Here is a 13,023-nt window from a genome sequence, read left to right as displayed (position 1 = left end):
GGTTTTTATATCAATGCACAAACCCACATCTGTGTTTAGGATACCAAGCTTACAGTAGTTACAGGAAGGAAAAGGAGGCTCTTTTCATTAAAAAATACTAGTTGACATTTTATTTTGAAGAGCCCTAGGGCTCTTCAAAACACAGTTTTGACACTGCAGTCTCCAGCTGAAGAAAAGAGCACAGCTTCTTGGCATGATAAGAAGGCACTGAACACACACAGGACACTGCAAGAGCAGATTTGCAGAGAAGGGTCTGTAATGCATGTGGGTGAGCTTTTTAGAAGTCTTAAGACAAACCAAGATGAACTCATGTGCACCATGGAAGGAAAAGCCATAAAGTCAGCCCTGCCACTATCCAGGATGCTGAGATGCCCTTGGGTGATCCACACCATTGCCTAGACTAGCATGATGGTAAGGCCATGCTGTCTCTTGTATCACTGCCTTGACTTCTGTTTCCCTTGCTGAACTGGCTCAAGCTGGGTTGAATGAGGTTTCAACATGTAATATTTTGGGTATCAAGGAGAGCCAGACAAAAAGCACCAGCCCCATAAGTGGTTCCTACACTCACGATTATAAATAATAATAATTAACATAATAATAATAATAATAATAATAAGTAATAAACCAAACCAGGTTGGAAGAGACCTTCAAGATCATCGTGTCCAACCCATCAACCAATCCAACCCACCCAAACAGCTAAACCATGGCACCAAGCACCCCATCAAGTCTCCTCCTGAACACCTCCAGTGATGGTGACTCCACCACCTCCCTGGGCAGCCCATTCCAATGGGCAATCACTCTCTCTGTATAGAACTTCTTCCTAACATCCAACCTGAACCTCCCCTGGCGCAGCCTGAGACTGTGTCCTCTTGTTCTGGTGCTGGTTGCCTGGGAGAAGAGACCAACCTCTGCCTGTCTACAACCTCCCTTCAGGTAGTTGCAGAGAGTGATAAGGTCATCCCTGAGTCTCCTCCAGGCTAAGCAATCCCAGCTACAACATCACTCATGCTATGCAGCCTGGCATCCCCCACACAACTGAAAACAGCCTTTGCTCCCCTGTGCAGGAGCACACGTTACTCCTGAAAAACAGCCTTGACATTCCCATGGCTGCTGCACATGGTCTATGGTCTCCCAAACTGCATCCTGGACACAACACACAGGGGTCCAGATACATGCCCTCTCCCTCTTGTATCCAGACCAGTGTCCCAGCAGCAGGCCTGACCTCTGGATGAGAAATCGAGGGTCCTCCTTGCACCACACTTTTCAAAGAGCACATTAACCCTGATTGTCTTGGCTAACTCCCTGGAATTTCCTTCCTTACCCTGGAGACAGAGCATTCTGGGGAAATGAAAATGAATCCTTACAGGCAGCTTTAGTTTGGGTGTGTTTTCAATTACATATTTAAAAAAAAGAGAAGTGAAAATTCAGTGGCTGCCATGAATAAGCCCATTTTAATTGTAAACTCATTTAGCAGGAGGTGGAATTAATCACCTAACAGAGACTGGCTGGGAGAGCCTCGAAGTGCACAAAGCAAGGAGAGGGCAAGACACACAGTTGGCATGAGATCCCATTTCATTTCTGTTAAGTGCAGGGGTTGTAAGCCTGTGAATATCTCACTGTTCTTTCCCTCCAGAGGGAGAACAAATGCAAATGGTGTTGTGTTAGAAGGGGCTAAAAGGGCACCCTGTAATAATCCAATGTGTAAAACCCCCCTGGATTCGTCAAGGAGGAAAGGTGTAACAGCCCTCAGGAAGCCTGCAATAGCCTCTGAGTACACATAACACCTCCAAAGGAATTTTCTGCAGCTATTCAAGAACAGACCTGGGTCTATTCACCCTGGCTTCACCCCATAGCTCACTCTCAAATGCCTAGGCACCTCTTGGAGGAGCACAAGAGGACTGCAACCCACCAAAATAACCCCAGGCAGATGAAAAACAGGCTCTGTTGTTTCTCCCATGGCACTGGTGAAGGACTTTGACAGGCAAGGGGAAGGATAGTCTTTCCTCAACATGTAGTCTACAGCACAGGTTAGCAAGAGCAAGAACAACCCCCTCACAGCAGCATTATACAACTTCCCCACACCATGCTCTGCAAGCCCCTTTCTCCACCCCCAAGCAGGGACAGAAAGGCCCAGACAAGATGCTGGCACTCACAGTGTTGTACTGTGGTGAGCTATGGATGTAGCCAAGTCCCAGCAGATGTGACCATGGCACAGCAGGTTGCATGGAGTTCATGGCCAGGATGAAAGTCTCATTTGTGGAGTGTTGGCTGAGGGATGGATCAGCTCCAAGAGGTTTTCTTTACACATTTTCCTTGAAGGCTGTGAAGGAATTCTGCTTGGGCAGAGTTGCCTTCATTTGGTGTTCCTTCTACACAAAGGTTCAAGCTTTAGCTGTACAAATCCTTAGATGAAATATATTCCACATTTCCAGCCAGTGCTTGTCACCTTGCACATCAGCAAGGGTTGGAGGGGACCTTAGAGATCATCTGCTCCAATCTCCTCACCATGGGCAGGGACACCTCTCAACTAGATTTCACTGCTCACGGTCTCATCCAGCCTTCCCTTGAACACCCCCAGGGAGGGAGGGTCCACACCCTACCTGGGCAGCCTGTTCCAGACTACCACCACCCTTATACTGAAGAGCTTCTTCCTAAGATCAGTCTAAACCTACTCTTCCTCAGATTAAAACCACTCTCTCTTGTCCTGTCTCTAGACACCCTTATGAAAAGTCCCTCTGCATCCTTCCTGCAGGATCCCTTCAGGTACTGGAAGGCAGCTCTAAGATTCCCCCCCAGAGTCTTCTCTTCTGTAGGCTGAATACCCCCAGCTCTCTCAGCCTATCCTCACAGCAGAGCTGTTCCAGCCCTTGGATCATCTCTGTGGCCCTCCTGTGGACTCACTTCAAAGGCTCTGTGTCCTTCTTATGCTGAGGGACACCAGAGCTGGGTGCAGTATTACTCTACCATTCCACCACAGTGTCGCTGAATTTGTCCAGCTCCTCCTTGAACCTGCTGACACTGTCTCCACAAACTCCTGTACCAGCAGTCTCACTATTTGCTGCCTCTGCCCAAAACAGCTCTTTCTAACACGTAATTTTAAATTGGCCTTCTACTAGTTTTGCTTTCTAGTTTTAATACCAGGAGGTTTGGTGAAAACCAGTATCATGTTCAGCTTATCCATTGCCACGCAGCTTTTGGACGCTTGAATTCCATTCCTCAAGCAGTACCCTCCTCATCCCCAGCTATTGCTTACACTACAAACTATTGTCTTATACTGCAATGACTTGGTTCAGACAGTCAAGGCTCTGGCCCAATGAGAGAGATCATCAGGCCAGTTAGCCACCACCAGTAAGAAATCTCCATACATTGCTGAATTCCTGGTTAGCTTTCCCCCTCTCCCCCAACTTTTACTGCAATTTGGTTCTGTGTCTTATACTGAGAACAGTGCATTGCACAAGCTTTTGTAGGATATGGACGTGCTGGAATGTGTCCAGAGACAGGCCACAAGGATGATCAGAGGGCTGGAGCACCTCTCCTATGAGGACAGACTGAAGGAGTTGGGGCTGTTCAGTCTGCAGAAGAGAAGGCTCCCAGGTGACCTCATTGTGGCCTTCCAGTATCTGAAGGGGGCCTACAGGAAGGCTGGGGAAGGACTTCTCAGGATCTCAGGTAGTGATAGGACTAGGGGGAATGGAATGAAGCTGGAGGTGGGGAGATTGAGGCTGGAGGTGAGGAGGAAATTCTTCACCGTGAGAGTGGTGAAGCCCTGGAATGGGTTGTCCAGGGAGGTGGTCGAGGCCCCGTCCCTGGAGGTGTTTAAGCCCAGGCTGGATGACGCTCTGGCCAGCCTGATCTAGTGTGAGATGTCCCTGCCCATGGCAGGGGGGTTGGAACTAGATGATCCTTGTGGTCCCTTCCAACCCTGACTGATACTATGATACTATGAACTGACTTTTGAAACTACTCCATGCAAGAACACCAGCTGTGACAATGGGGAAAAAGCATGGGTCTCATCCAACTGACCACAGCTTGCATACAGAGTATGTGTGACCAGTCCCACTGTCTCCTGGAAAACACATGCATCTCTCAGTTACATGGTTCATTTTACAGGGAAGAAAATAAATCTCTTTTCAGTGCCTAAGTAGAACTGAGAATAATTAATCTGTCAGTTTGGCCATCAAGCCAAAAACATTTTGGTTTGATCTGGGCTGAAGATAGGTTTTTCCTTTAGCTTTCCTTAGACACAAGCAAGAAATCAATCCCCAAAATGAGGCATGGAAAGCCTCACACAAAAGTGCTCGTTTAGCTTTTGAAACTGCAAAACCTGATCTTCTAAACCACTTTCCAGGAAACACTCTGCAAACCCTGAAGCATTTCTCAAAAAGGAAAGAGCTGAGCCAAGGGTTTGCAACACTAAGGGAGAGTTCTTGCTGTCCTGGGTGCTGCTGTATGCTCCTTTAGCTCACAACCCTTTAACAATCAATTCTTCTAACACCCTCCACAGCAGGGAAATTGTGCTTTCAACATTCCACAACAGACAGGCCTCAGACCCCACAAAGAGTGTGGAGAATCACCTCTCAATCTGCTGGCCACATTTCTTTTGATGCAGCACAGAACATCATTGGCCTTCAGGCTGCAAGTGCACTTTGTTGGTTCATATCCATCCACCAACACTCCCAAATCCTCTTCTGCAGGGCTGGTCTTGATCTTATCATCCTGCAGCCTGGCTTGGTAATGGGGATTGTCCCCATTCTATTATATATAACATAAAATGTAGTATTTATAGATAACTTCCCTAAATACTTATATGTATAAAGAAAGACATAAGTGTAGACATTTATAGGAGGGTTCTAAAATGCCTATAAATACTATTTACAGAAAGGATTTAAATTCTCAACCCTCTCCTCTAGATAAATCTCTGTTCAAGATATAAAAATGCTTTCAAAACCCCTAACTTTCCATTTTCCCCTTTTTTCATCCTAATTTGAGGCTGATTGCCCCAAACCAGGATTTACCACAGGCCCAGTGGAGAAACCCCCATGGCACAGAAATGCTTCCAAGCCCCTGACTCAGTAAAGCCTTTGGAGATCAGGGCCAGACAGCTTGATTTCGGGCACTGCATTTCGGCGGTGTTGCAGGAAATGGGTTGCAGGTGAGTGTGGCAGTGATAGTCTGGAGGAGGCGAATGAGGCAGCCGAGGGAACTGAGCTGCTCCTCGCACCCAGGGACAGACGATGCCCCGTCAGTACTCAGTGCTGCCACCGCGTGTTTCATCGTCTGCACTGCGGTTCCGCAGCAGCGTGCGCCGCTCCGTCAGTGCTCCGCGCTGCTGCCTCGCCTCTTAAATGTCCTGAATGCTTGAAATACCTGAAAACTCTTGGCGGGAGAGGAGGAGGTGTTAAGAAATATTTACACCTGGATGTTTAGTGGGACGAGTCAAATAGACCATACTGGGACCAGTACTGGTTTTTATCAACCATATAGACAGTAGAATCAAGTGAACCATCAGCAGGCTTGCAGATGATGCCAAGGTGAGTGGTGCTGTCAATATGCTACAGGGACAGGAGGTCATCCAGAAGGACCTGGACAAGGTGGAGAGTTGTGCCCAGGTGAACCCCATGAGGTTCAACAAGAGCAAGTGCAAAGTCCTGCACCCAGGCCAGGACAATCCTCATTATCAACACATGTTGGGGGGAAAAGGACTTGGGAGTTCTGGCAGATGAGAGGCTGGCTATGAACCAACAATGTACATTTGTAGCCTAGAAGGCAAATAGCATCCTGGACTTCATCAAAAGAAGCATGTCCAGCAGGTTGGGAGAGGTGATTCTGCCCCTCTGCTCTGCTAAGAACTCACCTGGAGTACTGCATCCAGCTCTGAACACAGGTGGGACAGGGAACTGATGGAGTGGGTCCAGAGGAGGACCATGAAGACAATCATGGCACTGGAACACCTCTGCTATGAGAGCAGGTTGAGGGAGCTCAGGTTCTTCAACCTGGAGAAAACAAAGCTCTGGGGAGGCCTAATAGTGGCATTCCAGTACCTGGAGGAGGCCTACAAGAGGGCTGTAGAGTGACTCTTTACAAAGGCCTGCAGCGATAGGACAAGGGGCAATGGTTTGAAATTAGAGGAGGTTTAGATTGGATGTCAGGAAGAAGTGGAGCACTGGAACAGGTTGCCCAGAGATGCGGCTGAAGCCCCCTTCCTGGAAGTATTCAAGGCCAGCCTCGACAAGGCTCTGAGCCACTTGATCTAGTGGAGGATGTCCCTGCTGACTGCAGGGGACTTCTAGATAACCTTTGGAGGTCCCTTCCAACCCAGGGCATTCTATGATCCATAGGCTGGACCACGCGCAGCACCACATCGCCTCCAGCGTGCGCTCACCAGTTTCGCAAGGCAAACGCGCCCGCCTAACCCTCGCCAGCCGCCTGCCCCCCAAGCAGCAGCACAGCGCCGGCACGACAGACGCAGCGCCCGCTCCGCCTTCCTCACGTGACAAATGGCCCGCGGCGCGTGCCCCGCCTCAGCACGTCCTCCGTCCCGCCCAGTCACGTCACTTTCCGCCATGGGCGGGGGAGACGATAGCGCGCCTCGCGTGAGCAACGCACAGTGCGCCGGAATAACCACTGTCTCCGCCCCCGCCCTACTTATGTGCCCTGAGGGCGTACACCCGCTCTCTGATTGGTCTTTAGCTATGTCACTCTTAACCTGCCCCCTCGCTGATTGGTGGCTGTCTCGCGGGGGCCCGGAAGGGTGGGCTGAGGCGGTCAGTAGGCAGGAAGGTGCAATGGCGGCGGTGGCTCAGTGCGTGCGGGCCGCGCTGCGCCCGCGGTACCCGCTGCTTAACTTCTCCCTGAGGTAAGGGTCGCGCCGCGACGTCTGGCCTAGATCGGGCGCGTCGGGACGGGTTTGCATCCGGGTCCACGCTCATCGCCTGGCCAGCGTCTGGCCGGGCTAGGCCAGGCGGAGAGCGAGGCCCTGCCCTACCAAGCAGAGTGCTTCAGGCCCTGAGCCCCGCATTCTGCCTCTGGGCACCTTTCTACAGCGGGGACGGACTGGTCCCAGCCCCCTGCCCCCCTTTGATGGTTTCCCATACGCTTCCCCGTGAGAAGTGCCTGGCCAGGCATTGGAGGAGCACTCCTGGCTTGGGATCTGAAGGCCTCCATGCCTGAGCTCTTGGTGTGGCATGCAGGGATCTGAAGCCTTTTGTCACTGTGGCACTGATCCACCAGCCTCGTTCATCAACTCCAAGCTTTGGAGGCTCAGCTAGTTCAGCCTGAGAAACGTTCAGAAGGGATAAATTATCTTCGTGGAGACTGATCCGTTCTTGATGTGATACTTGTGATATAGCAATAACAAAGTTGTGACACTGAAAGTTTTTCATTTGCTCTCTAGCAATCAGTGGCAAACTGCTGTTCTCATTAATGTGTTCCCTGGGAGACTGTTGCAGATGATTGCATCACATAAACTGGATTTGCTTCCTCATAGAGTACCTCACATTCCTCTTAAAAGTGCCACTGCCTCATCAACAGAATATACTGGACACTTAAAAGCTGCTGCCTGGGGGTGGTTATCTTGCAGTTATTTTCTGAAACAGTTTATATGGACTAAGTTCAGTTACTTCTGATTAAAGGTTCTTCAGTTTTCAGAGACTAGGATTGTTGTATTTGCACTTCAATCTGTGAATTTCCAGTACTCTAAGCAACTGATTAATATTGTCCATGCTTTTCTTCCCTTAGGACTTCTCCACGACTTCTTTGTGTAGCAACACAACAGAAAAACAGTGGCCAGAACTTGGAAGAGGACCAGAGTCAGAGACAAAATGAGCAGAGGGTTGAACCCAGCTCTGTTGAAAAAACATTGACTGAAGAAAAGGCCAAACTGGAGGAACAACTGAAAGAAGTTACTGTAGGTGTCATTTAGTCATCAGATTGCATGCATTACAGCGTGCCTAAGAGTGCTCATTGTAGAGTCTTGGTGCACAGTTTGAATACAGTGTTTTCAGTATCACTAAGGTGGGAAGAGACCTCAAAGATCATTGAGTCCAACCTGTCACCACAGACCCCATGACTAGAGTAGGGAGGACACTACTGCCCACTGCAGGCTTGAGTTATTGAATAAACCCCTACAATTTAATACTTTCTGTAAACTTAAGAGCAAATGTACTCTCAACAGCTGGCCCAAAAGTAAGATTTTGCACAGTTTCATTCCAATTTGTGGATAGAATTGGACCTTCTGCAGCCTGAGGGTTGCTGCCTTCAATTCACTTAGGTTTTTCTCAGTGGAGAAATAATTTCTGGAAGTGCATGTGCAGAAGGGTCTCAGTGTGCTTCTGCTGGAGGTATTTGTGTGTGCTAAGAGCAGGCTTTCTGGAAGCAGCTGCTGACATTTGAAAGGTCAGGGTTAATGATGCTTAGCTTTCATATAATAGTGTACTTATTAAATATTTAGGAAGTGGAAACTTCAAACCACTGTTGGAGAGCCTTTCAAATACCAGGCTGAAGTAACACCTTCCCTCCATCTGGCCTGATGTCCCTTGCATTCTCTCCCATGCTTGACTTAACCAGAGGGTGAGAGATGCCCTGAGAGGAGGGAGGTGTAGGTTAAACCAGGATGTTGGTTTTGTGGATCAGACCTTTATATGAATTGTCTTCCCAGAGTGTTTGAGACTTTGAGAGGTAGCCCAGAACCTTCTGGGCTTCTATAGAAGCAGCACCTATGGATCATTTGTCCTTCCCAAAGCACTGAAGGACAAAGCAGAGGTGTCATTTAGCATCTCTGTTGACAGCATTTCCTCTTGGCTACCTAATGTGGCTTTTCACTCAACTCATTGACTATTTTAATTCTGAGACACTTCACTAGCCTGTGAAGGTTGAGCATATTTGAGTGGAAGCCCACCGTGTTGTTCTGGGTTAGGTGCTGAAGCACTCAACCTGAAGTGCTCAGTTCACTCTTAGTACATCTGCTGCTGGATAACCATATTGCTAGGAAGGGACCAAAACTCAACAGCAGAGGAGTTAAGCTTCATAGTTTGTGCCAAAGTCTGAAAAATCTGGAGGACACTTAGTGGTATGTATGGAGAGAAAAGAGATGGTTTGAAATCATCTCTTAGTGGTTTACTGGTTGGATTCAATGATCTTGAGTGTCTTCCAACCAAAACAATTCTGTGATTTTTGTGGGTTGAATCTTGTCACAGAGTCACAGAATCAACCAGGTTGGAAGAGACCTCCAAGATCATCAAGTCCAGCGTTTACCATAGTGTCAAAATACTTCATGGCTGATGAAGTTTCTCTGTGAACATCCATCAGAAAAAGCAGAAATCTTTTAATCATGAAACTTGATCTCTGTACATTGAAAACCAGCTAATCCATGGACAAACCCTGAGTCTGGAAGTCCATCTCATTTCCTTTCCCTCACTTGTGTCTGCACTAAAGTGAAGCAAACATCTGCCTTGGTTTGAAGGCAGCTGTAATAATTGGCTTGTCATCTTCATACTACTCTAGCTGGTGGGCCTAGGATGTGTAACTGTTTAAATTGCTGCTGTGTACTGAGTGTGCTGATTTGAATTCTTGTCAATCACCAGGGATAAAAATCTCTTCTGTTACTGTATTTTCTTTAGGACAAGTACAAGAGAGCCTTGGCAGATGCAGAAAATGTGAGACAAAGAAGCCAGAAGTTGGTAGAAGAGGCAAAGTTATATGGTGAGTGAAGGCTCCTTTTGGGTGCATTTGCAAGCCCCAGGAAATGTAGAACCTGGAAAACTGAGCAGACTGGCCTGCAGATTGGACAGTCCTGATCCTGGCTGCTGGGTTAGGAAGTGTATTTGAGAGAGGACTTTGAACAGTTCCTTACTTTGCATCAGAATTGTTATCATTTTGCCAGGAAATGGCAGAAGGCTTCAACACCTAAAGTCAAGAACTTGAAATTTCCTTTACATTAGGCATATGATTTCCTACAACATGTATAGCACCAGGAGATTTTTCAGTGAGGTGTGCAGCCTGCAGTTTGCCTTTTTCACACACTTTAGTCTCAGAACTGACTGCAGAAAACGGAACTAAGAGCATGAAACACTGGCTTACCTTCTGCTTTGCTGGCTTTTTTGTTTTTCTTGGTCCTCTTTTTGGACTTGGTTCTTCACACGGCACAGCTTCTGATTCGGTACAGGTGGTTCCTAGTGGGAGGGAGAGATGAGAGTTCTGGCCATTCAGTGAAGAATCCCTGTTGATCTTCTGGGCTCCTCATCAGTCTTGACTGTTTTTGCTCCTGCCAATAGCTTCAGCACATCAGAGTAGGGGAGCATAATGCTTTGAGTTTTAGGTGAATCCCAGGGTGAGAGAGACAAGAGTGGGAATTACCTGAAGCCATCTGAAGATTTTGGTAACTTTCATTGGAATTCTAACTGCCAGTGCCAGGTTATCAGCATAGCTTTAGCTCTGACAAGTGTTAAATTACCTTTTTTTCCCTTTATAGAACTAGAGGAGCTAGTGCTGTGGATTTCAAGGTCTCTGTGTCATCAGGTTACATTTGAAAGGATGCTTTACCCCACATGTTTACAGCATTCCCTGTCCTGTTAATCTAAGGGTACAGGTGATTGCTGTAGGTTTTGGGGTTGCAGGCTGGGATTTTCTTTTTATCTTTGACTTTTCCTCAGTGGGTGATTCCATTTCTCTCTATTTCTTTTCAGGGATTCAGAGCTTCTGTAAGGACTTACTAGAAGTTGCAGACATCCTGGAGAAAGCAACAGAAAGTGTTCCAAAAGAAGAAATCAAGGATGACAATCCTCACTTGAAGAGCTTGTATGAAGGTCTTGTTATGACAGAATCACAGATTCAGAAAGTGTTCAAAAAACATGGCCTGCTGAGACTGGATCCTGTGGGAGCCAAGTTCGATCCCTATGAACACGAGGCGTTGTTTCATACCCCCATGGAAGGGAAGGAGCCCGGCACTATTGCGTTGGTGTCCAAGATTGGCTATAAGCTGCACGGCCGCACGCTGCGGCCCGCCTTGGTGGGTGTTGTGAAAGATGCGTAGCTGCTCGGTCTGAGGAGTGAAAATGCCATACAACTATTAAACAGCTGGGTGGTTTTTCTTTTATGCCATGCTTTCCTCCTTTCCTCTGCCCCCCTGAGAGGTGTAAATGAATTGATTGAGGTCTCCCTGGGAAAATGAAGCAACTGATGAAATTCTCCTGCTTCGTGGCCTTCGATGTCACAGTTCCCTAAGCTTTCCTTCTCAAGGGGGAAGTACAGGAGCCATTGGGCCCTCTCATGCTTGAGATTAGATAAACCTTTTTTTTGCCCCCACAATTATTGCTTCTGAAGGTGCATCAAATTGAAAGGAACACAATTTGCAATCTCATGTTTGTCATTAGATTGGAAATCCAAACAGTGGTTCCAACACCTCCTTTTGTTCTGTAGAAGCTGACCCTGCAGAAGTGGGTGAAACAGTACAAATAACCCATTTCCTGCAAGTGCCTGTCAGCTTTTACACACTGATGTGATAAATGCCCCTTTTTGTCTACTCAGAAATAATCTCCACAAGCCAAAAGTGACATCTTTGTGAAGTCTGACCTGTAAATAAAAGGCAATGGAGAGTAGACAGCATTTGTAATTGTTTAACCCTTTTTGTTCTGTACTAATGTTGACCTGAGAAAACCATCTAATACTTGTATGGCATTGAAGAACCAATAGACTTTATCCTATCTCTGGATTTTTAATTTAATATTGTATAAATTGGTTTAAACAATTTTGCTGATGATAGTCTTGTGTCTTCCAAGCTTTACAATCAGTTTGTTATGCAAACTGTAGATACAGCCCTGCTGAAAGCCAAGAATACCCAAAGAAAGAAGTAGCTGAGAGCTTGGTACCTGTCTTTTAGAACTGCATAAATCATTGCATGTAAGTGGCTCCAACAAAAATGTGAACTTACCTTCATCTTCATTTCGTGCATTCATTCAGCTTTGATCTTAAATTGCAGAAGAACTTCCCAATGGGCAGCTCTTGCCCTGTCTAACTCCACCTGCTGCTCCCAGCCCTGCACAAGTAGGCTGAAATACACCAGATAAGCAAGAGCATTGTCCTGCATCTGTCTGACCACCTGGACAGGAAGGGATGGAACTTGGCACCTGCACAACTAGCAAGCATTTAGGAAGTTAGCTAGGAAGAACTTAAGTGCGTGCTGGGTGCTTGGGGGTTAGTCATGCTTCAGAAAATGAATGCTTTGAGGGGGCAGGGGAGGACAGCTACAGTGTTAATTTTTTCAAACTAGTCAAGTACAGGGATCAAAGTGCAAAGATTGAGTGTAAAACTACAGGGCAAAAAAGGGAAGATTCCATATACTTCAGTTGAATTTGAGAGTGACTTCCTTCCCTCTAGGATAGCTTTTAGGATAGTTGTGTGTAGTGGGATTGAGAAATCAGTTCTCCTGTGTGCTGATTGGAAGCCATGCTCCACTGATAGGCCTCTGAGGGACCGGGGTCTATTTTTGTACTTTTAAGAACTGTTATGTATTTTTATGCCCTCCTCCCAGCCCTCTGGATCTGAACTAAATCTAACAATAACTTTATCAGTATAGAAGTTTTTCCAGCAGGGCAAGTAGAAGCACAGCTTCTTCCCTAGCAGGTTTGATTATTAATCAGCTTCCTAGCACCTCATACAAACTACTTTGGACTGCTTCATTCAGGGTGTTCTTAAACACAAGTTGCTGATAAATACTCAGCACAAGACTTGGTTATTTGCTTTAAAAACACTAGTTCAAGTAACTGTTCCTTGGCCTGCCCTTCCAGCATGGAAAGCTTAAGTCTTTACTAAGAGCTAAAATCAGCCATACACTGCCCTACAACAGCAGCACTGAAGAAGTCAAACAGTAAGCTGTTTCTGAAATCAGAATAGAATACAATTAACCAGGTTGGAAAAGACCTTTGAGATCATAGAGTCCAGCCAACAAAGCCACCACCAGTACCTCTGCTTTTAGCTATTTTGCAATCATGACCATTCATCCAAATAGCATCACCCTTTGTCACTGCA

General features: G+C 46.9%; 1 protein-coding gene across 1 annotated transcript; it reads left to right on the top strand.

Annotated features, from left to right (window-relative positions):
- Positions 1–6,748: 6,748 nt before the first annotated feature.
- On the top strand, positions 6,749–11,743 carry GRPEL1 (GrpE like 1, mitochondrial). The gene is made up of 4 exons (XM_068149538.1): positions 6,749–6,856; positions 7,738–7,906; positions 9,618–9,699; positions 10,683–11,743. The coding sequence occupies exons 1-4, from the start codon at positions 6,786–6,788 to the stop codon at positions 11,027–11,029; spliced, it is 669 nt and encodes a 222-aa protein (XP_068005639.1). The 5' UTR covers positions 6,749–6,785; the 3' UTR covers positions 11,030–11,743.
- The last annotated feature ends 1,280 nt before the right edge of the window (positions 11,744–13,023 follow it).

The sequence above is a fragment of the Melanerpes formicivorus genome, unplaced genomic scaffold, assembly GCF_026170545.1.
Source record: "Melanerpes formicivorus ecotype bairdi unplaced genomic scaffold, bMelFor1.0.p_v2 SCAF_18, whole genome shotgun sequence".
NCBI classification, from domain to species: Eukaryota; Metazoa; Chordata; class Aves; order Piciformes; family Picidae; genus Melanerpes; species Melanerpes formicivorus.
The sequence above is the reverse complement of the archived record's forward strand: the minus strand, read 5'-3'. Positions and strand labels throughout refer to the sequence as shown.